The sequence below is a fragment of the Poecilia mexicana genome, unplaced genomic scaffold, assembly GCF_051168715.1.
Source record: "Poecilia mexicana isolate PSO_F unplaced genomic scaffold, ASM5116871v1 scaffold_2, whole genome shotgun sequence".
NCBI classification, from domain to species: domain Eukaryota; kingdom Metazoa; phylum Chordata; class Actinopteri; order Cyprinodontiformes; family Poeciliidae; genus Poecilia; species Poecilia mexicana.
Window position 1 is genome coordinate 22,821,200 of NW_028263371.1, and position 26,631 is coordinate 22,847,830.

At 41.3% G+C, this 26,631-nt stretch overlaps 1 protein-coding gene and 1 long non-coding RNA gene across 2 annotated transcripts in view; one reads left to right on the forward strand and one right to left on the reverse strand.

The window, feature by feature from the left end:
- The window catches only part of LOC148160618 (uncharacterized), a 34,636-nt gene that overhangs the window by 6,109 nt on the left and 1,896 nt on the right, over positions 1–26,631 (forward strand). Inside the window, exon 3 of the long non-coding RNA XR_015765364.1 lies at positions 3,289–3,340. This is a non-coding gene — a long non-coding RNA (uncharacterized LOC148160618). The remainder of the gene's footprint in view (positions 1–3,288; positions 3,341–26,631) is intronic.
- LOC106906674 (von Willebrand factor D and EGF domain-containing protein) lies at positions 1,030–23,752 on the reverse strand. Its single transcript, XM_014972033.2, has 33 exons — positions 23,492–23,752; positions 19,803–19,987; positions 18,686–18,914; positions 17,979–18,044; positions 17,670–17,902; positions 15,988–16,077; positions 15,768–15,909; positions 15,189–15,406; positions 14,612–14,685; positions 14,256–14,529; positions 13,937–14,139; positions 12,946–13,847; positions 12,711–12,847; positions 12,465–12,626; positions 12,279–12,383; positions 10,704–10,818; positions 9,441–9,706; positions 9,152–9,371; positions 8,946–9,083; positions 6,721–7,155; positions 6,062–6,226; positions 4,989–5,350; positions 4,493–4,925; positions 4,114–4,209; positions 3,929–4,024; positions 3,746–3,841; positions 2,683–2,778; positions 2,526–2,621; positions 2,323–2,418; positions 2,145–2,240; positions 1,745–1,840; positions 1,562–1,659; positions 1,030–1,279 (listed from the first exon to the last, which is right to left on the reverse strand). The coding sequence occupies exons 1-33, from the start codon at positions 23,577–23,579 to the stop codon at positions 1,259–1,261; spliced, it is 6,129 nt and encodes a 2,042-aa protein (XP_014827519.2). The 5' UTR covers positions 23,580–23,752; the 3' UTR covers positions 1,030–1,258.

The following is a 26,631-nucleotide window of genomic DNA, read 5'->3' on the forward strand; positions in this document are numbered from 1 at the left end:
GACCTCCGCCGTCCGCTCCAGAACCATCTTTGGGGACAGATATAAATATCTGCCTCATGTGGGCTGCTGCTTCTGCTGGAGCTCCCACTGACACTCAAGTTGTCGATTTCCAGCAAATATTGCTTTATTGCCTTTATTTAAACAGAATCCAATGATAAAAAGAAACATTGTGTTGCAGTGAAGTGTCATCCATGTTTTGTTTTTTTGTGTGTTTTTAGTGATAGTTTATCACATCATGTAATATTTTTGTTGTTTTCTATTGTCGCCACTAGAGGGTGGTAAATCCCCAGTAATAATTTTACCTCAAAACCACAAAAACTTCCCCATATCTACATAAAGTTTTTATGACAAGGTATTGAGGCCAGATTGGGATTTTTCTTTTAATTTCGAGAATAGTCATAATATTTACAGAATAAAGATGCAATATTACCAGATGAAACTGTAAAAAGATTTTAGGAGAGTAAAACTTGGATAGTGATCAAAATGTGATCATTTGAATGTGATGTATTAAAGTCATTATTTGTAAAACCGAATGTGATACTTCAAAATACAATTAAATATACTACTTATCACCCTACTACTGATTTTACTGAAACACCCTATTTTCATGATGTGTCTTTATTATGTCTTGAAATTTTGTGTTTTCCAAATATTCCTAACTTCAGACCCACAATGCATCAGTTTTAGACTTTAAACCCCATTTGGAGCCGCTGAACCACCTCTGTAATAATTAAACCTTGAAAAAACAGACTTTTATTGTGAAAAGTATCTCAGCTTATCCTTAGCTTCCATTCATCAAGAATGTTTTGGATTAGAGCTACAAATTAAGGCTTTTATTTTAAAGAAAATGTGTGATCTTTATTTTGAAAGGTTAGCCTAATCCACAATCCTCTTTTTCTTTAGTTCAAATAATCTAGAATAATCTACTCCTTGAAATATGGAGCATTTTTAAGCATATTATTGAATATTTGAACTGATTTGAAAATTCAAATGAGTAGAAGCTCCAGGAAATAGACTAATCCCATCAGAAAAGCCTATAAAACACTTTTTATTCTCCTACAAAACATCCAGTAAACAAAGATTCGATGGGAAGCAGCAGATTACAAAGTGATTAAGATATATACATCGAGGGTATGTGACAATATAAAACATCCAAATAAATAAATACTGATAGAGAAAGTCAGATTATAGACGAGGAACCTGAACATGGCGGGTTTCTACAGTAGTCAGAGAATTTGGATCAATAATCCGCTGATCTTCAGCCGCGAGTGATGGCGAGCTGAAACACAAAAATATACTTTAAAGTAAAATATATGAATGCAAAAAAATCAATAATCTCACCAGCAGAGAAGAAAATATTAGAACATGTCAAAAATCATTCAAGAAATACAAACGGCTCAGTAACATTTACTATTTTCATACCTAATTTTGATTCATTTAATTATTAGGCTGTATTTTTGTTAGAAATATCAAATTTTTTCACTTTAATCAGTTTTACTCATCATTAATCTTAATTTTTGTTTATTTTTTAAAGCGTTTCCCAGCATGCTTTGCTCCTTACCTTCTGTGAACACCGAGCTCCGGTGAACCCGGCTCTGCAGGCGCAGACGTTAGGCCGAACGCAGCGGCTGCCAAACAAACATGGTGTCTCGCAGCGAGCTGAGGGTGAAAACGGGTTGAGACTCAGGCAGAACTGGAGAAACGCCGACGTTCCCCACATGCAGCAGCAGCAGGTCTTACTCACGGATCTGACAGAGAAATCCCTGCCAGCCCAGCGGACAGTGGCAGGTGTTCGGACCGACACATTCCCCTCCGTTCAGACACGTCTGCAGGCAGCTGGCTGCCAGGAGAATTCATCATCAGTTCAGCATCAAACGCTTTCATTGGAGTGGCAGAATTTGTATTATTCTTAAATTTCAATCAGGAGGCCGAAAAATTAATTCCAGTAGCCACAAATGGCCCCTGCACCACAGTTTGGACACCGATGAGAACATAGCGTGTTCATCCATTCAATTCAAACATTTAACTAACCTATCAGAAGCTCACAAAGCCATGACATCATCACTTTCTGATGCTGAATTAGAAACGGGTAATTTAATGGGATTCTAGTCGCATTTCCAGAGATTCCGTCTGCGTTTTCTTACGTTTGTCGCATCTCTTCCCTCGCCAGCCGGACGGACAGTCGCACACGTCTGGGCCGACGCACCTGCCACCGTTCATGCATATGGGGTCACACACACCTGGCGGATAGGAGACAAGTAACCGAATGTGGAAATCATGTTTTCAGATAATTTAAAGAGAAATTTGAGAGAAAAGACGGACTTTTCTCGCAGCGCTCCCCAGAGAATCCCTGCAGGCAGGAGCAGAGGTTGTTCCTCCTGCACACACCGCCGTTTTTACAGGGTGGACTGCAGACAGCTGAGAGAGAGAGAGATGATCATAGATTAAGATTAAACTATAAAACATCCAGCTGAGGGTGCAGAACGGGATTAGGTTTATAGATTTATAGTTAGGTTCATATTTACCGTTCTGACACTGCGCTCCGTAGAAACCGCGGGGACACTCGCAGGCGTTCGGCCGAGAACAAGTTCCTCCATTCAGACAGACGGGTGAACATAGAGCTAGAGAAAACAGACAGGTTACCTGCTGGCTGGTTCCCACCCTAAGACATCAGGGACTCACCTATCTCACAGGACGGTCCGGTCCACTCTGGAGGACACTTACACTCGTCTGGGGACACACACTGGCCTCCGTTGTGGCAGTGACGGCTGCAGACCACTGCGGTAAAAACATCATCAGACCAGATTCAGGTCTGAGTTTTGGATTAGGGGAAGCAAATAATGGCTTATTAGATCAAAATTAGTTCTAATCAATTAATAATTTCTGCTTAGACTTTCTTTTAGTGTTGTAGTTTGGCCTCCATCCACCAAAGGGCGCCTCTGGTCATCCTTAAGTGGAGCCAATTGATACAGAAATAAAGATGGCGGGGCCATACCAGAACGGAAAAAATAAACGGTCCAAACTGAGTCCAGTTTTAGATGCAAAATGCCCTTTATGCATTTCTGTTTTGACATATAAACACACTGTAAGCTCTTTAAGTTTCACATGGCACTCATTCAGCCGAGCTGCAACGTCAACTTCTCATCGAGGATGTGATGACAGAAAAGCAGAGGGTATAACATAGTTTCTTATACTCTAAATCAAGGATTAGACAATGGGATAAAGAATTATTTCTATAAATACAAATATTTTCCATATTCTTACTTTCTTTTTTCCTCGTTTATCCAGATTGTCCAGGAGCCCTGAATACTGGATTGGAAAACGTCTGCAGCCTTTTGAGGTAAGGATCTACGTTCTCACAAAGAGACTGTTGTTTTTGTTTTGCTAGCTGTGCTAACTGCTAATGAGATGCTAAAATGTGAACTCCAAATCATTTTGTTGGTTCTAAAATGGTGAAAATGTGTTTTTTAACCCAGTTTTGGTTTTGTATGAACATAATCAAAGTTTTATAAGAAAAACTAAATGGGAAAACTGATTTTCCCATTTAAACAATTCAGACGAGACATTTATTACAAATGAAATAAAAGAAAAGCTGAACATTTTGAGGTAGAGAAGTTGATAAATTCTGAAGAGTAAAAAAGATCTTTAACTTGATATTAACTCAGAGAAACAAACTGGATGACATTAAATCTTAATAGTTACCAAACCACTAATAAAAATCTTTGTAGAAACTTTATGAACTCACTGGTTTCACATCGGGGACCAACAAACCCATACGGACAGGAACAGGTCTGCAGTCCCACACAGCTGCCTCCATTTTCACATGGAAACCTGCACAGAGCTGCACAGACAGGAAGCTCTCACAAGTTTAATAATAATTAAAGCAGCTAGCATCATTTTTATAGATGCATTGATGGATTACGTTCACCTTCTTCACAAATCTCTCCATGGAAACCTCCAGGACACTGACACACACCTGGAGCAATGCAAACCCCGCTGTTCACACACTCCGGATCACATATTGCTGAAGAAAAACATTTTAAAAATTCAATAATTAAAACAAAATTTAGATCTGGGTAAAAATTAAATGGTTCTTCCACAGTTTTCACCTACCTGTCTGGCAGTTTGAGCCAGTATAGCCTGGTTTGCAGCGGCATGTGTTGGGTGCAGCACACTCCATGTTTCTGCCACACATGTGCCTGCATACAGCTTAAAAACCAACAGGGGGCGCCACTGAGAAGGTAATCATGACTTTTGACTCTACATTGAACTGCATTAAGCTGTAAGGAGAACTTTAGGTCAGCCATTTATTCCAGAACAATATGATGAAAATTTAAACTTGTTTTAATTTTCATCATATTTTCATCATATCAATAGGTTTTCATAAAATTGAAACTTGGGTTCATCAAAGTTCACACTTTCAAAGTTCACACTTTGATGAACCCCAACCACATTTGAAAAAGAACATTTGTTCTCTTGGGTTTAGCCCTACCCCGACATGCGTGTCCATCTCCTATGTATCCTGCAGGACACCTCCCACAGCGGAAACCCCCACCCACCGCCGGCTCACACTGGACCCCAGGAAAGCAAGGCGTACTGGAGCAGGCCGTCACATGACTGTTAGCTGTTGTGTCGCTCCTTATTTTGAGATGATTGGACGTAGGTTTATGTGGTGTGAAGCTGGAGACTGCCTGGACAAGAGGTGTAGGAGTTGGTGCTGTGGGTGCTTGTGGACCCTCGGGTAGGGGATCAAGTTCGTCTCCGTCTGCGGAGAACTCTGATTCAGACAGAGTGTAGGACAGAGCTGTGAGGGCGGCGGTGAGAGGGAGCGCAGGCTTTGGAGGCGTCCAGGACTTGAGCTGTGGCTGAACTCCCTGTGGTGGCATCACTTTAAGGGCTGTAGCTCGTTCAGACTTCTGGGTCATCTAAGGACAATGTTGTTAATGCTCAGACACATCAGCTAATCTTTACAAAACATTTCAACTCACCTTGGGACCCGACTCTCTAAAGGCTGTAGTTCTTGACCTGGTGAATGTCCTGGTGACAGCTCTGGAGATGGCAATCTCATGAGTGGAGTGGGGAGTGAATAAAGCGTTGGATGATGTCCTTGGAGCGTTTCTGGAAGAAGAGGAGACTGCTTCCCTCCTCCCTGTTCCACCGCCTCTCTGTGATGATGAATCCTGATGTGGTGGATTGTCTTGTGTGGCCACTGATAAAGGTGGACGCCTGATAGATTGCCTGGATGGGAAGCTTGGCAGGTGGAGGTGAAGTTGGGAAGGTTTGGCTTTGCTTACATGCAAATATCGGCTGGATTTACCAAACATCTGCTGCTGAGGGAGGACATTGGATGCTGAGGAAAGACAGGAAGTCAAATCAATGCCTTTCTGCAAATATTCTCGCTGGATTTCTTCCTCTCTCCTTGTGCTTTTGAAGTTCAAGTACCAGAAATGCAATCAGACTTGCTTTGTTCATAATTGTCAAAGATTTGCATCAAACAGTTGAGGGATCAGGCCTTTTATCTATTCTGCCATAAAACTGAGAATGTTTCCAAAACAGGGCTCGTGCTTAATCAGTGCTGCCACAAATACAATAAAAACAAAACCATTCAGGCGATTTATGCCTTTTTAGAGGTTTGAGGCATCTGCAAAAACACCCAAAGTTGCTTTGAGACTTTCCAGATAAACAAGATCTGCAGTAAAGGGATTAAAGCTGGATTCAGACTGTCTGCTCAGAGTTCCCTGGTCTCCCTAAAGAGCAACAGCATTAAACAATCTGCTGTTGAAACTTTGTGGCCGGGTGGTTAGTACATTAAGGCAGTCTCTAACCACTCACACTGATTTATGTGCTGCAATAAATGATATTTTTAAATGAAAGAAAACAGAGAACATTAGGAAAAACAGACAATACAAAAGACCTCAAAAGCAGCACATAACTTCTGAATGGATTCAAATTCCTAAATAATTTCAAACATGCACAGAACAGTCAAAGGGGTAAATTTATTATTAAAAATTCCCAAAATTTACAGATTAGTTTGGGAACTTGAGGTAAATAAATCCCATACCTTCTTTGGGGGTCTTCATGCAGATGCGACCATTGCCGTGAAGTCCAGGGGGGCAGCGACCACAGACGTAACCAACGTGTGGAGGCCTGCGGTTGATGCATTGGACTCCAGGGAAGCACGGCCTGCTGGCACATGTTGCTGAGATGGGGACAGACCGAACCGGACCTGTGGTCAGGAGAAAGACTGCCTTATCATCTGATCAGGTCCTTCAGCAACATTTAGAGATAACCGTTTTCTCTGGACAACATCTGAATCATATGGTGCTTAATTCAGTGCTTGATGACGTACACTCATTCACCACTTCATTAGGTACCTGTTACTAGACCATTTTCTTGCCTGTAGGCAAAGGTGTCAAACTCCAGTCCTCTGCTGTCCTGCAGTTTTTAGATGTGCCACAGGTACAAAACACTGGAATGAAATGGCTTAATTCCCTCCTCCTTGTGCAGATCAGTTCTCCAGAGCCTTGCTAATGAACTAATTATTCTATTCAGGTGGTGCAGCAGAGGCTCATCTAAAAGTTGCAGGTCAGCGGCCCTTGAGGACTGGAGTTTGACACTTGTGCCTTAAGGGTTTCATGAATATATTCTTCCTCCATCGTGTAAACTATGAAATATTAAAGAGCTTCTTGATATGTGAACAGCTTTTATTCTTCTATTTACCTGATTCTGATGTTTTATTGGAAGTATTCCCGACTTCATTCTTTACTGTTGTCTGGTCCAATGTCTCTTTCATGGCTGTACTCTCTGAGTTGTCCTCAAAAGTGTTGCTGATGGGCTTGGATGAAACCAAAGGACCTCTTTGAGGTTTTCTTGGCTGACCACCTATGTGTTGGGAAGCATCTGCTGCCACACTCTTGTTGGTTTCCGCCGTCCTGACCTTTAAGTTGGGGGTAATTCCTGGGATATTCCTCAAAGAGGTGGACTCTGCTTTGGTCCCAGTTCCTGGTGTCTCTTTGCCCACCTCTGACTTCAAAGAGGTGGAGGCTCTGTGGAAAGGGTCCGTCTTTGTTGGGACTCGCAGCAGAACATCTGGTATCTTGTAAACAGTTGTAAGAGGAAAAGGTGTTGGGATGATGGCATCCGGCCTAAAGACTGCTGCTTTGGGGGGAAAACAAGAAATTCATCTTGATAACTTCAAAAGACGTTTTTTATGTAATGCTTGCTGTAGACTGTTTGCAGTAATGGTGCAATAAGATGATTTGAGACACAAGAAAGTTTTTAACAGGTCAGATCTTTAGAGAGAGAGAAGTTTGTTTAAAAGTCTCAACATTGGTCGTTCATTGTGGCTTATCGACACATCTAGAGCCGCAAGCGAATTTGATTTATGACGACAGGTTTTAGACAAGGCAGCAAGTCAAACTCATAAATCTGATTTATTCTGCCTTACCACTGCCAAATCTTCTGGCCGCTAACTGAGTCCGTTTTCAGCATGTGTCAGAATGTTTCTTTATGTTAAACTAATTCGTAATATCCTGGAAAAACTAACTTTTTTATTACCCCATTTTTACAAGAAGTTGCTTGGGAATTTGCAGTCTTACTTTGCTTTTTTTGGGGTAGTTCTGATTTTCAAAGTCAAGACATGCATACAATCAGACAATATTCAAGCTCATCTGATGCCTAAAGTTGCAAATCTTTGGCATTAAAGGGAGCAAGAAAGTCAAACCAAAGTGTCCAAGTCATAATTTACCTTTTGCGGTTTGTTTTTGGGCAGTTTTTCTACTAAAAAACATAAGTAGTGAAGGATTGTTTCGGTTGCATGCCTGCAGAAGCTGAAATATTCATTCTATCCAAACCAACCTGTTCATTTGGGAAAAAGTAATCGCCCCCTAAACCTAATGATCGGTTTTGCTTGGTAACACCTGCTGTGCATTACCCAAAATGTGCATTAAATCTGTGTTTTGGATTTTTGGTTCTGATAAAAGAGGTTTTTTTTTTTGGAGATTTAAAATGCAAAGCACACAAAAATAAATGAGAACACTCTACATGTGACGACAGAGAGACTAAGCTTAGCTGGATGCAAGTGAGCAGAGCATCTGCATCGGCTACAATCAGACATCTGCTTTCCATTCACTACAAGCACTGTATCCCTGCTGAGGGCTCTTCAGAGACTCTGCTGCGCTCCATTTATGTGCCTGAAGTTTCCTCTCAAAAGACCAGACTCCAGGTTTTTCCCTCAATGCAAATAAATTCAGGAAAAGAGAAGCGTAAACCAACATCACAGTCTAGATGATCAAATACAATTAATTTAGTAAAGAAGTCGGTGAACTGAGATAGTTTTATGTGGTTCCACAACCTCTGAACAGCTTTATTGGATAAGCTCAACGCTGCTGTGTGCATAAAGGGAGGACTCAGTGTTTATCGTTCTGCACAGATTCTATTTCAAAATTTGATTTCAGGAGACATAAAACCATGGCAGGTAGCAGTTTCCTCTGCTCCTAACCTGGTCTAGAGAAACAGAAACACTGCAGGTCAGTTAAAGTTCAAGAAAACTTTGAGGTAAATCAACTTTACGTGAAGGCATGAAGGAAGATGGAGGAAACTCTGAAGTGGTCTACTTTACACCTCATCAAAAGAAAGGAAGTGATTTTTATTTGCTTTCTTACAAAGAATTTTTATCAGCTTAATCTATCCTAATCTGGATTAGGATAGATTGGATTGATTATATATTTGTCTTGTGTAGAACCTTGGAATGGCATTTGTTGTGTATTTGTACCACTAACATGAACCAAAGGGTATTGTGATTAGCTTTGCAACTATGTGGAGATTTATCATTGTTTGTGCCAAATGTTTAACCCTTATGTATGCTGACATGTTGGGCCTTTGTAGTCCCTGACAAAAAATAACTGACCACCCCCTGTTTCACCCTGTTTGAAGTGTTCGCTTACCTGTACAAGTCGTTCCATTTCCCAGCATGCCTTTGGGGCATGGACCACAGCTAAAGGAGCCGATGCTGTTAATGCACTGGACTCCAGGAAAACATGGATTCCTCTCACACTCATTGATGTCCTCCAGGCATGTTAAACCTGTGAAAGGCAACATGATGAAGCGACTGCAGAGACGTCCCTGGATCATGTCTTGAGTCTGTTCTTACCTCTCAGTCCAGCAGGACATTCACATCTGTAGCCGCTGGCGGTGCTGATGCACCTGCCGGCTGAACATGGAGACGACAAACACTGATCCACGTCTTCGCCACAGAGTTCGCCCTGTTTACCCCCAGGACAAACACAAAGGTACTTCCCACTGCCGGCGGGAAAACTGACATCCATCATGCAGGTCCCTCCGTTCAGGCAACCGCATGGCACCACATCAACCTGAGTGACGCACAAAATGAGTTGACGAAGCCTTAACTGTATTAATACAGCTGCTTCCTTCAACTTTACCTGCACCGTGAAGGTGCTCTGGGCGTTGCACTCATCAGAGAGCATGAAACTGAAGGACTGCTGAACCTCCTCCTTCAGGAGAACCAAGGGGACCCTCCAGATGAGGAGGCCAGCAGGAGACAGCGCAGCCCCGTCTGGTCCGTCCTCCAGCTGAAACAGGATTGCCGAGCCCTCTGGGTCAGACGCCGCAAACTGGAAGACGAAATTCTCTCCGGCAAATGTCCGCAGGCTGCTCTGAGGTCGGTGGAAAGATGGAGGCCTGTTTACTGGAAAACAGACGGAGACCTGACCATTATCCAGTTGTATATCAAAGCAACACCTCTGGTTATCCCCACCTTCTCATTTACTGTTCTCCAACTAGAAAGATTTGATGACAGAAGCTTCCTGTGCTTAGTGAGGCTCTTTACGACCAGGTCCTTCCTGGATGAATCATCGTAAACATGCATGTTCAGACTTGCAAAAATTATTCCAACTACATGTGTAGGATGTTCTAGGAATGTCCTATTTATGTGAATGCTGTCCCCATCTTTGGTGTACCACTCCAACAGGTAATTGTTTCGTTCCAATTGAAAGTGATTTCTCATGACTTAAAGGTTTACTGTTATTCAATGGAAATCAGACACACCGGCTTCTTTTAACAACTGTGTTAGACGCGTTTAATGTTAGTTGGGAAAATTGAGATACAAGAGATTGAATTGGCATAAAAATTTTACAAGGACCTGGTCGCCCTTTATAGAATATGTCAAACATTGTCATTTGGTACCAACAGAATGAAGAAACTGAACCTAACGAAGACAACAATCACTCTGAAGGACTGCAGTTTGGTGTTGATCTCATGCTAAGCTCTGTGAAAAGGCCAATTGTTGTACTGTATTTGATTTGTTGGGACCTTAATGAGTCATGTTGAAGTACTTTATTCCTGTTGCTTTCCATTTTGATCCGGTTCTGAGGCTAATTACTGGTCTTACTCTTGATTTAGTTGGACATTTACTGCAGGGTAGCCTCACTACTTCAGGATGATAGTCCCTCTGTGCTGCTCTGTGGATAAAACATGTGATTTACCCCCACTCCTCACCCAGGAGTGGTTAAACGACGGGTCAGAACATGCTGGGGAGACTCCTTTGATCTGCTAATGGAGACAAACAGGATCCCAGCTGGACTCCTGCCGTGGCAGCAGCCAGAAGGAATCCTACTAATTCACTCACTTCGATGCAGTTTTCCCTACTTCCTCACCTTGCATCAGCTGCAAGGAAATGTTTATACCTTGGTTTACAGACCAGGTGAATTTGGAGGTGTCGGGATAACACACGAGGCAGGGGCTGCTGGGGTTGACGCTTCCGGCTGCAAAACACATCCCGTCTATGTAACACGTCTTCTCCTAGGACCATGAAACACAAGGAAACAGAAACAGTTTTAATGGGATTCCGCATTAGTTGTAGGAAATGGACTCTATTTACACTTCATGAGCTGTTTAATTAATCCCAGCCTCTTCGAACAGCTGCAAATCTTTTTGATGCATGTTTGCGGCTGTTTGTGTTTAAACTCATTGCAATCCAGTAAAATGGTGTTTCCAGTAACAGAGAGACCCTGCAGCCCATTTAAACAAGCCGGCTATTGAACAACTGTCTCTGCTTTCAATCAGACCCATGCTATCAGAAGGCGTGAACAAACTCTACCACTTAACACCTTTGATTCGCATAAAACTCCTTGTTCTGAAATCCTCCCAAACATCATAGCAGCAGCAACAACTTCTCAGTTAAAGACCTGTTGAGGGCAACAGTTAGTCTTTGCACAGTTACTGTAACTGAAGTTGGAAATAAGATACTGCTGCAGACAACTGGAAACTCAGATTAAAGGCAGTTGTAGCACTTTCACTGTGTATATTTGATTTTAATGAAAAAAACAATTGCCAATCCCTAACGGAGGAATTCCAGTTGATTTTCCATCTGGGAGCAATTTTAACCTCCATTTTATCTACAGTGCTGATAAAGTGTTTTCCCCTTGTAGTTTTGTTTTTTTCTTTTCTGCCACAGTTACTGACAGAAAAGAATGTGTTTTGGATCTGGTCCATTGACTGTACACCCTGGACAGGTCACTGTTCGGGTCACTGGTCCATCACAGAAACAAAAACAAGGACAATTTAGAGACAAATTAACCAAACATGGAGAAAGACCCCAGGTTGGGATTTGAATTCAAGTCTACCTGGGTGCAAGGCAATTGCATAACTGTACATTTCATGTTTCAAATTATCAAACTAAATCACTCTGGGTAGGGACACACCAATTAATTCATTAATTTTGGTATTTTTGGAATCTGCTTTTTAAAGATCTCTGATCGTCCAGAAAACTGCAATCAGTGCTTCCCTAATAATGGGACAAAGATAACTTCAGTAAATTCAACATTCAGCTGTTAAATGGATTGTGTTAGAAGTGAAAAACCCTCCACAGCAGCAGGGTTGTTTATGGAGAAAATACTCACAACCCCTATTAAATCATGAGTTAGCCTGGATTCACCAAATTTTTTGGAGTTCTAAGGTCAGTTTCATTAGCACCACACCCTGGACTGATCACTGAATGACCTCTGGAATACAGAAGTCACATAGAAATAGTATTTCTTCAGACAAATTTCAAAATGATCAGTCCCTTTCAGATGATCCTTTCATCGTGTGAGCTTCCATGACCAGTCCATCACGAGTAGTGATCAACTGAAAGGTCTTGACTTGGGCTGCTGGTTGAAAGTATTACCAATATTACAATCCTGATGCACCTTTGGTTACCAACGCCTATACCACTATGAACTGTAGGTGAAAAACATTGCTCCTTTTGGTAAATAAGTTACCTTTAACTTACAGAGTCCTGAGTGCGATGCCTCACAGACCTGGCAAACACCGTCATAAATCGTCAGCATCTTTGCCTGGCTGAACTGGAACCCATCATTGGTCACCTGGAATCCAAAAAAAGGCCAATATAAATATATATTTTTTGAAAGAAGGAAAACAAAAAAAGCTACAGATAAATGTAATGCCTTAATGTCCCATCGTGCATATGGCTTGTCGTCCATCATGAAGTCCTCTGTACTGATAGCTGCACTGCTCAGTGATGGAACAGCACAGTCTAAAGCCTTGGAGCTGAGAAAAGTTGCCTTTGTCTTCTGCTGCTCCTCTGGAATCCAACCGTTGTTTATGAACTGCAGAGGAAGCTCAGAAAGATGAGCAACAATGCTCCTGTGTTGACGGCTGTTGGCTCGACATGCAACATTGCTCTGGCTCACCTTTAGTCTTGTGGTGAGGCAGCTGAGCTCAGCAGAGTTGATGAAGCCGAGGCCAAACACTCGAACACTGCGACAGTCAAAGGTTCGGATGTCACATAGTCCACTGTTTTCCAAATCGGTTATCTCAATAGGCTGGCCTATCGGAAGACGTGAGATATTTCCTAAAATCAGCACTTTTCAGGGTTTTTTCATCATTGACCTAATTCACACACGCTAGAAATCCACCGAGACTTACTGATGGAAAGGCTGCAGTCATGGTTGCTGTAACTTGGATAACATCGGCATCCCCACTCGGTGCATGCTCCATTTCCGTTGCATAAGTTTGGGCAGCGCAATGCCATCACCACTTCCCCTGAAACACCTGATGAGGTATGAACCTTCATGGCTCGCTGGGTGCGGTTGTCCAGCAGCTGCTTCTCACACTCATTTTCCAGAAATGGCAGTAGAGCTTCATCCCAACCCAGGTCATCCTTTAGCTGCAGGTCCATCATACAGAGAGTCACTGCTTCATCAAGATGGCGTCCCAGCAGACCTCCACACATGACGCCAACGGTAGAGTTGACCAAGGCCATCTGGCAAACCTCCAGGGCTTTGGCTGAGGTCAGTCCATTTGGTGTGGGCCACTGGGGTTGAACCTTTGGTCTAGCTTCTGCCAGGTGATCTTCAGGAAAAAAGTAGGCAAAACTTTCCAAATCTGTTTGGCTCAGGCTCTGAGCAGCAAAGAGGGGCTGAAATTCAAAGGAAGTGTGTCTCTTTGGCCTGTGTGGTGAAAGCAACAGGTCTTCTCTCAACTCGCCATCCAGTTCAAAATCATCTCCATGTTGACTTCTCTGTCCATTAATCCACAAGTGCCTTCCCTCTAGAGGATGACTACTCAAAGCAGACACTTCCAGGATGCGTTCCTCTCTTTTGGGACTCCTGATGTATTCTGCTGTTGTATCCATGGAAGGAAAAACAGATGTGTAATCCACATTGTCATATGCAGAGCAGTCAGAGTGAGATAAAGGACTGTGCACCATCCCTCTGCTATATTGTTGAGATGGGGTAAACTCTCTGTGGCATTGACAGAAGGGACGTCTGGCCTTTTGCACGATCAGAGGTGGTGTATTGTCAAATAAACTCTCACCAGGAGCTATCCTAACACAAAAAAGTGAAAACCATTATATCAAATAACTTTAGAGACACATCAGAATCAAGAAAAAAGATTGTAAGCTTAAATTGCTGACCTCCAGTCCTCAATGAAGCGTTCCAAATCATCAGGACCATAAAAACCACCATTGGAACCATGAAAGTCATTGTTGCTGTTGTGGTCAAAGGTTCCACACAATCCTTGAGTGTTGCTGAAGTCGACACTTGGAGCTTGGACAGACAAGCTCATCCCCCAGTCGCTTACATCTGCCCTGACAAATGCCCCAGAGGGAAACATCAACTATGACAGAAGAGTCATAGCCAACACAAAGTTAATATAGATTGAACTAAAGAAAACATCCATCATGCAAGCACAAAAGAAGCAAAAGCACAGTGGTAAAATGTCCAGATACCTACGGTGACCTTCTTTCCCTGATGGGACTCCAGGATCCTGACCCGACTCCCCTCCTCACCAATGTTCTTTACAATTAGCTGAGGTCGGGTCTCTTGAAGCTGGCCATTGCACATGTCAATGATTGCTATGTCATTCCCCTCTTGCACAGCAACGCCACAATTGCAGGCAACCGAGTAGTGTCTGCTGCCACAGTCCCACTGGCGAGAATGAACCTCAAACCTCCTGGCAAGACTTCGGTATAGAAGGAAGGTGCCAGTCTGGTGGTTCTCATAACGCCTGGAGGTAGCAGATTTTAGACCGGGACATACATTTAATAGGGTTGATCTGTTTCTAGAACCTCTTTTGAGGTATTAATTACCTGCGATCAAGTGTGATGACATGTGGATCAGTCAAAGAGTAACACATAGAAGTGGGAATGTCTTGAACCATGACCTGGAGGAAAGCAGACGAAGGCAGACACACGTCTAATCCTCAAGGTTTGATTTCAGTAAATTTATTGTCAATCCTTCAATGATGGTTTCAGACTAAAATAAAGTTTTCTTATCCTTCTTATAACATGAAAACCTCCACTCTTCTTTTGAAACCATTAATGAATGGCTATTTGGAAAACTGACACCAGTATGAAGATGTGGTTGCGCTATTGGAGAACTTTCCTTAAACATGCATCATTGTCCTTAAAATTTTATAAAATCGCTACACTGTCACTATCTCCTTTGAGCCATTTAATCCTTGCAGCGTGGGAGGCCACAAACTCAACAACCATGCCTGCAATTTATTGGAGTCAATGGAAATATTGAGGTGACAGTTAGGTTAATGTGCACATTTTTGAATAGCATGAAGAAGCAGAGTAGCTGACAAGGATACATTGAGAGAACAAATGAACTCTGAACTAAAGGGACCCCAGGAGGACATTGTCACTGGAAACATGAGTTCACCTTCAGAGATGTTGGGGTATAGCTCCTCCAGAGTCTCGGAGCACCAGGTCCAGGTAAAACAGAGACCAGGCTCAGTCGATTTCCGTCACGTGTGAAATCCGTCACAGCGGTGAGGACAAATGTTGCACTGCCACAGCTGTCGTCCCTGCAGGTTTTTGGCTGGATTTCCACCTGGCAGGCCGACACCACCACATTGGGGACCTCATGCCTCAGGCTCTCTGTGGATGTCAACACCGTGTTAGCATTAGCAGATGGATGTCTATTGAACTGTAATCACAGCTTCTCAGCAGACTCTCATGTGATGATTTACAGGATCGTTGAAAATAACACAAAAACGAGTACCAAGGAGTATTTTATGTTTCATATGTATTATTTACTATCATTGTGATCTCTGCTTTGATGGTTATTTAAAACAGAGATCATCCCATTAAAACCATATTAAAGTTGACTGTAGGGGTATATTTGGTTCGGTGTGAACTGCAGAGACTTTTATTCACAGCCAGAATTTGGATTTTGCATCCTTTGCTTTCCCCAGCTTCGTTTTAGTTGATGTAAAAACAGTTTTCTAGCAGACCTGACCTGGATTGTGGACACTCAAAGCCAGAGGGACTCCACACTGGTGGCCAAGGTTGGAGCTAAAGCAGGGAATGGGGACTGTGCTGTGGACGGTCACTTCATGCTCCATGTTGTTCTCTGCTATGTGAAGAGAGTCTGGAGAAAACTGAGCAAAAGTAAAAAGTTTAGCTGCTGGAGAACAGTTGGTTTAATCATTAAGAACAAGGGAAAAGCTGAGTTTTACCTTTAATCCAGCGTAGAAACTTTCACTTTCCTTTGCAGAGGATCTGGTGTGGTTAGAGCTAACTTTGAAAATCGACACACTACATGAGAACTGCAAAGAAAACAAAAGATTTGTAGGTGAAATAGGACAAACGCTGAAAACTTGGTGCTGAAAAATTTCTCCAGGAAATGAAAACTGGATGTTTGGAAATCAGTGACAGTGAATGTTGGAAACAGGAAACTGACCATTAGGTCTAGTCAAAGCTGCTTTGAGGCGACTCCAGCTGGAAGATGTATGTGTAACGACCTGCTTCATCCTTTCAGCTCAGATTGAGTTTTACAAGTTGCCGTCTTTAAAGATTTAAAACAAGGCGAATGGTCTTGTCCTACAGAGCTGTCTGTTTAAAATGCTTCAAATAAAATTGGTAGAAAAGGAAAAGTCAGAGCAACAGATGAAGGGAATCTGCAAAAAACCCCAACTAGATTTGCTTTTTTATTCTTTTACAGATTTTTCATTCTCCCCATTTTTTATTTAAATTCATTTTCTCATTTTCTTTCTCCTTGTTTCTTTTTAAAATATAATTTTACTCAATTTCCTTTTATATCCTTTTTTCATGTTTGTGTGAATTTGTTCTTTTTTCCCTCCCCCCTTTTTTCTTATGTGCTCTAATTTCTGTACCTTTCTTTCCAAATCCTCTTGTTTTATCTCGTCGTTTTTTCCTTTTCAGTTTTTTTTGCTTTATTTACATTTTATTTCCTTATTTCTTTTATTTTTGCCAAACTTTTTCTTTCACTTCATTTCTTCTGCTCTCTTTCACTCTTTCCTTCTTTTGTTCTTTTTTCCTTGTTTCTCTTTTCTTTCACTCATTTTGCTCTTCCTTTTGCTGTTTTCTTTTTTCCTTTGCTCTTTCATTCATTGTTTTGCTCTTTTTCTCTTACTCTTTTTGCTCTTTTTTTGCTCTCAATTTCTTTTGCTCTTATTTCTTTAAATCTTCTTGCTCTTTCTTTTGCTCTCTTTCACTCCTCTTTTGCTGCTTTTTTTCTATTCTTTTTTGTTTTATATTATTTTGCTTTTCTTTTCTCTTGTATATTCACTTCACTAATGGCGACATGGTTCTGCTGATCTCATACAAATCCTCTAGGTTTTTTTTCTCATGTCTTGTTAAGCAACATCAGCAGCAAAATCGCAGATTATAACGTTCTACCAGAAAAAAACCCATCAGGCCATAAAATCCCTCTCCTCCGTCGGTTTGGACTCTGTTCCTGGTGTCCGTGTTTCTCTCGCTGGTGCTTCTGGATTCACTCACTGGAAGCTGTAAACATTTCAGGTGTCTTCATTTCCTGTTCCTTCAGCCATTTTTACTCCATATCCGGTTTTACTACTCTGCTTGTTCGATGTTTTCTAAAGTTCGTCCACCTCCAGAGGTGTTCTGCACCATCTGTGTGTTTCAAAGAGCTTCCCTGGAATCCACTGTGAATGAAACCCATGTGGATCAAGGCTTTCCCAACCTGCTTTTCATTTAACTTCCCCTCCTTACACTTGCTCTCTCCTAACTCAAAGTGAGAGACATTCCCTGCTTGCTTTTTTTCTGAGACTGGTCAAAAAATATTAAAGTAAGTCAGTGTGATCCATATCTCATGCTGAAGCCTTCCACATGTGCTCCCCTACCTCCAGTAATCCCAGTACAATCTGTTGGGAATTACCGTCTCTCCCAGCCTGAAGTGGACGCCATCCATCTCCACCAGAGAGAAGGGCTTCAGCGTTGATTCCTGCCTGATCTCGGCCTTCATCTTGTGGCCGATGTGTCGGGCCCAAACCACTTGGAAGCCCAGTGTCTGGCTCCAGGGCGGCGGGACGAAGGAGCACCGGAGGTGGACGCTGTGTCCAATGGGCTCTGGGGTGATCACTGGCCGGGAAGGCAAAGACGGAACCAAAACTGGGGACAGATGTACACATTTTAGGATATTTTGAAGAAATATAAATGGTTTCCTTTAATTTCCCTTAAGTCCTACCTTTGCATTGTCCATTAACTTCCACTTCTCCAGGTAAACAGACTCTGGATCCTGATTCTGGAGCAACTGAAACATGAGGTTAGCCAGATATGTTATCACCATCATCAAAGGAGACATATTATGCAAAATTCACAGTTTGCACACTTTTGAACTTACATTTGGGTTTCAACTGCTTTTAAAAAAGTCCAAGCTCTTAAAACACACACACACGCGCGCACGCACACACAATGGCGTTTTTTGGCAATAAGCTAATGTTTTTTGAATGTTACCTAGCAAACCCAGCCCAGGCCAGCCCGTTACCGAGCAACCCAAGCTTAGTTGCAGCTGATTTTACTGCTGTACAATGGCTACTGGAAAATACAAGTATTTTGTTGTTGACTTACCATTCAGAAACCATTTGCTGCATTCTTACTGTGTGAGCAGGAGGCTCTACTAATGTTTTTTAAAGATGAAGGATCGTATAATTGCAGCCATTTTCACGTGTGAGTGTAAGCATTGAGTTTTGAGTGCCCGACCAGCAGCAGCTTATTTGGATTTAAAGTGACAGAGGCCCTAAAGCAGTTAATTCTGATAGAAGACAGAACTGACCAGACTAAAATCTCAGTATCTAAGAATAATTTTGTGCAAGAAAATGTGGACCTACCCTAACCAGTTCAAAGAAGCATGATAGGTCATCTTTAAGAAAACAGAAACCTCCTGGTGTTCACCTTTAGCGCAGTATCCCATGCAGCCCTGCGTCGGCTGCAGGTAGTAGACCAGGAAGTCGCCACAGTTCCTCACCGTGATGGGGATGCGGAAAAGGCAGCAATCTTTGGTGCTGCCGTGGAAGAACTGCCATGTGGCGCAGGCAGAGAGCTGGCGGACTTGGCCGGGTCGCGGCAGAGAGGTGTCCTTCAGTGACAGCCAGATTGGAGCCTGGGTACCACAGTGGTTCATCTGCAGGTGGAGAATCGAGAACCAGTCGTTATCTAAAAGAGGAGTTTGTTATTCCCTGCAGCTGGGCTGAAGGTGCTTATTAAAACAGTCTGCTGATTTTAATAAGCACCATGAGAAAGTTCATTTGATGGAACAAGCCCCCCTTCTACAGTGAAGTTGGACTTTGACGAGACTTGTGCAAAAGCCCTTCATTGTTACACTAGACTGAGGTGAAATAATATTTTATCCCACAATGGTTTAATTGAGCACAAATGACTGTCAAATGGTTTATTTTAGAAAATATTGACACATAACAAAGCATTTATTTCACTGAATATTCCTACTATGTTAATTTATAGCTTGGTAAACTTTTAAAATGCATTCTTGATTTTCTTCCTAATGCATGTTGGTAGATTTCTGCTTCCATATTTTGCACCTGGGTTGGTGTATCACTTTAGCTTTAAGTTCTGCTAAATATTGTCTTGGTGTAGCATTTAGCAATAGTTTTTGATAAATGTCATGTTGATGTAGCACCTTAGCGTTAGCTTCAGCTAAATATCGTGTTGGTGAAGCGCTTTAGCATTAAGTTCTGCTAAATATTGTCTTGGTATGGTGCTTCAACATTAGCTCTTAATAAAAACTATGTTGGTGTAGCGCTTTAGCTTTTGATAAATACGATGTTTTCATAATGTTTTAGTATTAGCAGAAATATTGTTTATGATTAGTTCTTTAGGCTTATCACAGCTAACTTTTTAGTTAGTGGTGCCCACCTCTGTTGGTATGACTGCAAAAACAATCTAACTTCAGTCTGTTTACAGTTTAGAAACGGAAATATACAACACTTATGAGTTTACACATCTTAAAGCCAGGCAATGCTGGACTCATCAGCATTGCCTTCTATTCTCCAACCTCAATGCAGCTGGTTGGCATCTCTGCCGGCTTGTTGTTGATCCGGAATCGGTACCAGCCGGCCAACAGTGAATGGTCACAGATCAGGTCCTGGATGGCCGTGTTCTGAATCTCTGTGGAGTCGAAGTCGACGCTGCGGTAGGGGCTGCGTAAGATCCGATGTCCTCCAGGGTAACACTCTGGAGCTGTGAAGAAGGATGACGAACTGCTGTAAACTTTCTCATGACTGAGTTTGCTTTTCTACTTTGAGTCAGTGTCATTCCACCTAAAATCCCTTCCTTGAGCCTTGCAGACTCCAGTCTGAGACCATAATTAGGTCAGGTCTTTATCTACAGCTGCTTTCTGCAGAACGGACCTTTTGGTGGAAGACAAAACAAAACCAGCCCATGGGAATCAGCACATGGATTTGCAACTCTCTGGTTTTATTGAGACTTTTATTCTGTCTCGTCTGTGACTTCATCTGGCTTGTTTTCTTACACGATTGAACATCTGGTCTCTAAATGTCAGTTAAATTAAATCCTGCTGAGAAAGTTGGGAAAAGCCAGCATGTGAAGAAACTCAATGTGACCGGATGCATTTCTTCAAAGTATTGCAGATATGTTTCATATTTACCTCCAAATATCAGAGGAATCGCAAGTTTTACATAATAAAATACAGGTTTAGAAAACATTTTTGGCTTTTAAATCAGTGGATTTTAGCTAAATGTAGTTATCAGTCTATGGGTTAGCCTTCAATAATAAAAAATAAATGAATTCTAATACATTACATACGTCATGTCTCTTATTTATCTTCACTTAAACACTGGGGCCGAGTATTAGGATCGGGCTAAGATTTTTTTTCTTCTACATTTCAGGATTAGTCATTACGAGAAAAAAAGTTGTACAACAAAATGAACATAATATAAAAGAGAACAAATAAATAATTATGTAGTCCACTTCCTGGTTTTGGAGCAATCTCTGCTCCGCTTGGCATTCACATATGCATTCAAACTGCACCAAAGTTCACTTCAACCGAACCAAGACCGAGACTTTTAGGCAGACCAGAGTTGGATTATGCATTCACACCTCCACAAAGGAACCAGACTTAGTAGGCAAATGGACCGGAGTCGGTTAAAACAGATCAAACAGGGTTTGTGAGAACGCACCCTTAGTATTTCTGTTGTGTTGTACACTCTAAAAAATGGTTCATTACAATTTCAGGCACCCAGAAGAGATGGTCCAATATGGACTGCATTTGGTCCACATGCACAATAGAGATGGTTTCAAATTACAAACAGCTGGTGGGTTTAAAACAGGCAAGAGAGGAAAAATTATCCAATTAGGAGAGGAGTGATTCATTTCTTAACTTTTGAGGAATTTGAAGATGTATTTAGGTGCATTAGGCTGCTTAATAAACATCATGTTGTGTGTTTGCTTGAGGTAGTTTTTTTCCTGGGAAGCACATAACTGCAAAAGTTTCTAGTGAAAATATCTCAGTACAATAAATTCAGTAGTTAAAGGAAAACGGAGACAGGATTGCTGATTTTATTAACAGGAAGGACCTTTTCACCTCCTCAGGTGATCTCAGTTCCCAGGAATAACATTCCTCGCCTGGATTGCCTCAGGAAAGGACGCTCAGTCCAACGGGGGATGACTAACACGGCATTAAGGTGAAGACAAACCTGCAAATGTTCATTTGTTGTCAAAGCAGCGATCTTTGCTCTGGAGCTGAAACAGACCGAGTGGACTTTGCTTCCTCTGAACAAACATTCAGGACGTCTCGAACAGTTACAGCCGATCCTGCTGTTGACAGCTTCCTAAAAGAAAATGCTCTTGTTTACATTGTCGCCTGTTTGAGCGCACGACCCGTCTGGAAGCTCCTCTGAAGAAGCGCGAGGTCAGAGGTCATCCAAACAGCCTCGGCTTCAGGGAGGATGATGGTCGACCAGACTGCAGCGGCGGGCTAAACCCCTGGATTAGTACGTTTACAGAACTGATGAATAGGCGGAGAGGAACAGGATTAGAGCTGAGAGGAAAAAACAGTAAACTTTGTTGGACCATCTGGAGATCAGCCGATATATAAATTAGTTTATTTTATTTTTATTATGAAAGAATCAAAGCAACACTCCAGGTGTGTTTTAATGAGGGAATGACATGTTGCAAAACTCCAAAAGTTAATTTAACACAAAATGCAAGAAAGAAATTAAAGCATAAAATGCAAGAATAAGTGAATATTTGCCCTCCTTTATTTGCCTGCTTTATACCTGCACCATTCTGTTTCAGCTTCTTCTTCTGCTGTGGTTTGTATTAAATCACAACACAATCTAAACCACCTTCTTTCAGTTTGTCACAGTAAATGGGACCATAAATCTCCAGGGATTTGAACTAAAGCTGAACAGATTGCATGAATGAACCGACTGTTTTCAAATAAACCTCCCAGATCCTTTCCAAAGAAAACATATTGGAACAAGAAAGTGGAAATCTATTGACCCAAAACATTTCTCTTTGGCTACATTCACACAACAGTTCTTGATTCTCACTTATGATTTTGAAGAGCTGCATTGTTCTTTGTGTGGTTGTCGACATGGAGCTGATAGTATGGTCACAAAATCAGAAAAAGGCAAAGAAAGCTAAAAAAAAATGAAAGTGTTGGCATTGCTAGCTTCAGCCATTGTTTACATCCTGATTTACGTCTGGCTTCTTCTGGTACAGATTTATGACGCATGAAATATATAAAATGTGACGAGCATTCTGACTGCAAGTGGCACAAATCAGATTGTTTGAAAAAGACAGATATATGTTGCATTTACAGTGTCAACGTAGCTTTGTAAAAGGTGAAATCCTTTTTTATGTGCAATTTTATTCTACATCAGTCTTAATCTGTGTTGTGCAGGTAAAATAATACAGTTCAAGGTAAAATACTTGAAGAAAAAAATAAAATAAAATATCTGTTGTTGGTGAACTCCAAAGCATCAAAATGAACTCAAATGGAGATGTAAACACCAAGTGGCCTGGAGACCACTACAAAAGCAGGAAGTGGACTACAGTGCATGGCATTCTGGGTAAAACCAACCAAAACAAGCATGCTAGTAAAGTGCTAGCAGGAGAAATGGCTCGTGGTCTTTTACGAAAAACAAATAACTATTCAAATCTGTTGCGACTCAATTTTTGTTTGCATTTGATGAAGGAAGTTGTGCTCAGAAGTTTTAATGTTTCCCTCAGTGATTCGTGGTGCAGCGCCCCCACAGGCGAGGAGGGGAACAAGTTGCTCAAAGGATTTGGTTGGTTTGACTGAATGCAGTGAGAAAGAGAACCAATGGAGCTGGAATTGGAATAACTGGGAGTCTACTGGACTATCAGTAAAGCATTTACACTTTTATTTGACAAGCTGCTGGTGAGCTAATGAGTTCTAAATATCTGGCGACAGTCTTGCTTGTCTGAACTTCATAGACAGTTATTGTTATCCTGCTGTGCTCTCCACATGTTTGGTGTTGTTGCCCCCTCAGTGTCTCATTTTATGACCCCAGGACCCTCTAAAGTGTCCTGTAATCAGCTTTGATCTGCTCTGAGACGCCCTGCAGACCCAGATTTTTAACCTTTGGACAGCAGCTCAATGGCATGCCTGTTCTGCTCCTAATTCTCTCTGCCACCAGGTTCTGGATCAGATCTGTGAGGCTGCATGCATGCATCAATTCCTTCTGCCGGACCTACCGTGTTGCGCCAGCGCTCCTAGTTGCAGAGCCCAGAGCAGCGCGATGCGTAAACATCCCAGAACCGCAGCAAAGGCGCAACAATCCATGTGTGCAGCGCTAACAGCTGGATCAGTCTCTCTGGCCCATTGGAAGCAGAGGGGGAGAGGTTGCAAAAATGGCACAAAATTCTCTGTTAATTAGAGGATAAGAGACTAAACTTTGCGTCTGGCTCCCTGGAGACCGGCTGGGAGATGAAGGAGAAGGAGGAGGAGGAAGAGGAGGCAGGACAGCGCTTATTGCTGGAGGAGGGTCTTTGGAGATTCTCTGAGTCGTTCTCCTCCCAGGTTCAGTTTGTGTAAACATGAGGCTCTCGCTGCGTTTCCAGCTGCACAGAATAAACCTCCCATAATATTCACACCCCTTAAAACTTTCCATCATATTATGACAATATTTAATTGGCCAGATTTAATATGAAAGGGCAACAAAGTAATGCATAATATATTTGCGGACACAGATGCAAGAGTGAGGGTGAAAATATTCTTTTTATTTAAAAACTCTAGAAATGTTCCTTTGGTTCAGCTGCTTTTGATTTTCTATAAAGACAAAAAGAGAGTTAAATACCCTAAATCCCTGCATCCCCAAAAAAACTAAATCCCAAAAGAATTAACAGAAAGCTGGACCTGGTGAGCCGATAAAAAAGAACAAAAGGTACAGCAGCGGGCCAACCCCATACAAAAAAAGAACCTACTGCAAAAGAAATAGACAAAAATATGTGAATAAGAACATGATGTCCAGTAGATTACACCACAAAAACACAAACATTACCAAGTCATTTTGTCTGGTTTCTAGTGGAAATATCTTAGTACGGTTGAAATAAGAAAATCTAACTCATAAATAACATTTCAGGAGGTTATATGAGCTTGTAAATCAATAATTTTTTAAAATGTTTTCAGTATTAAATAATTGACCCAAAACAAGTTCCTATATCTTACTGAAAAGTTACTTAGAAGTTTGTTCAGTCTTATTTTAAGTTTACTGAGATATTTATAGAATCTACATTAAAAACATTTAGTAACAAGCCAGGGGTCTGCAAACTTCACAACCAAAAGAGTCACTTTTTAGTCTGTCCACTCAACTTTTAAAGAAACAAATCTTATCATTTTAGATAAATATTAACTCAAATGTGTTGTAGAACTAACTTTTTACCTCTTTACTGATTTAATTGGCTCTTTGGACCTTCCTCAAAGGTTCTTAACTTTATTCTATGTAAATTTAGAAGAAAAGCTGTTTCTTTTTTGTTTTCAGCCAAACGCAGGTTCACTTTCCATCCACATATTTGGCAAAATTTGATGTTTATTTTAAATTCTAAAGAATAAATACAATGATGGTCCTTTAAAAATGAGACAAAATTTCAAATAGTACGTATTTATCAGAAAGTACAATATGTCTTTTTTTTTCCAAAAAGATGTCTTACTAAACTACAGGAACGGTTCTGGTGTCAAACTAACAAAAGCCAAAATATTTGACTGTTTCTCATCCAGTCCGGATCGGTCCGTTCTGCCTGGCTGCCGAAAAATGCAAAAACATGAGGATAAAATGGAATTAGCTGTAGTTTAGTCCTAATTTCTTGTTCCTTTCTATGCGTTGGGTTTTACATTCAGTAAAACTCTTAAATAATAGGAAGTCATCTCATGTGATTGGAGGCAGTTTGTGACTGAGCCGATGTCCCTGCAGGAGGGTTGGGGGTGGGTTAGCCTCCTGACCGGGGTAAATATCAGGTGCTGGAGGCCACAGAGAGGAGAGAAAACGCATACCTTTCCACTAAATAAAAGACCTGAGTGCAGCAGCAGGTGTGCTGGACTCGCCGTTCCACCGAGATCGGAGAGAAACACGACCTGCAAGCTTCAAAAACAACAAGAAAATGGAATAATTCTGCTAATTTTAATGAAAAATAATTCACATTATGACAAACAGTTCCAGAATAACCCTTTACTTCTGTTTTTAAATGGTATAATTCGCATGTTTTATACAAATATATAAAATAAGCCAATAATTCAGATTTTTAAAGACATGCTACATTTATTAGCGCCTCACTTTACCAGCAAAAATCAGCTTGGAAACAGATTTTATCTGTAAGTTTAATGTAATAATTTGTTAAATGTTAATTAATGATAAAATGCAATGTGTCGGAGCATCTAAAGCTTTGATTTGAAAACTCTCACATTGATAAAGTTTTATCAGGAACAAACTGCTGACTCAGCATAATAAAATGCATCCTTAAACATCATAAATGATTTACAGAAAAATGCAAATATATATATATATATAGAGAGAGAGAGAGAGAGAGAGAGAGAGTGAGAGTCAATAATCAAGGTTCTTTGGTTCCTTTCATAATTCCTTCATTAGATGTTTTAAATAGGACATGATGTGACGTTTATGCTGCAGTTTGCTTTTCTGGACTTTGTAACACATTTCCTGCAAAGAAAAGCTTCTTAGTGGACAAACAATTATAATTTAATTTCATTTTATTCTCTTGTCCCTTGGATCTTCTGAAGTTAGCAGAGGGAATGTTTTCTACCTCCTGATTTGACTCTAGCGCCCAGAGAAACGTCCGTGAGGGGACGGAGCGCGGCCTTGTTGCCTCCTGACTGCTTCCAGATGTCCCACATCCTCGTTTTACTGCAGGAACAACAAGAGCGAGCGGCATGTCAGCTGCTGGGGAGCCCGCAAACATCTTGCAGCCACATTGTTCCTTCAGTCTGAGTCACATCCAACACGTCCTCCTGCTTATGGAAGCAAAATAAGATGAATGCAGCAGGAGTTGGGCGTGTTAGTTTGAGGCTCAAGCACACTTCAACCATTTTAGTTTTCAAACTTTGGAGTTAAAACAGTTTCAATTTCATTTATGACTCAATGTCTTGTAATACTTGACATTCTACAACAAACCAAGACTAGAACTCACCCAAGACCAGACACAAAACAAGATAGGACACAAAGGACCAAAAAAGAAACAATACGAGACCGGAAGGAAAAGAAGACCCAAACCAAGACTTGAACCGATCCAAAACCTGACTCAAGATTAGAAGCAAGACCATCTCTGATGAAAATCAACCCCAACTCTAAGAAAAAAAAAAGATGTTCATGTGAGATTCGCAAGCA

What these genes read in the sequence shown, in the direction of transcription:
- LOC106906674 (XM_014972033.2), bottom strand. Translation starts at nt 23,579, where the DNA reads ATGGATTGTTGCGCCTTTGCTGCGGTTCTGGGATGTTTACGCATCGCG. An exon ending in CACCTGGTCTGTAAACCAAG is followed by an intron (nt 9,707 to 10,703) that starts GTATAAACATTT and finishes TCTGTTTTCCAG; the next exon opens with TAAACAGGCCTCCATCTTTC. An exon ending in AGAGCACCTTCACGGTGCAG is followed by an intron (nt 9,372 to 9,440) that starts GTAAAGTTGAAG and finishes TGCGTCACTCAG; the next exon opens with GTTGATGTGGTGCCATGCGG.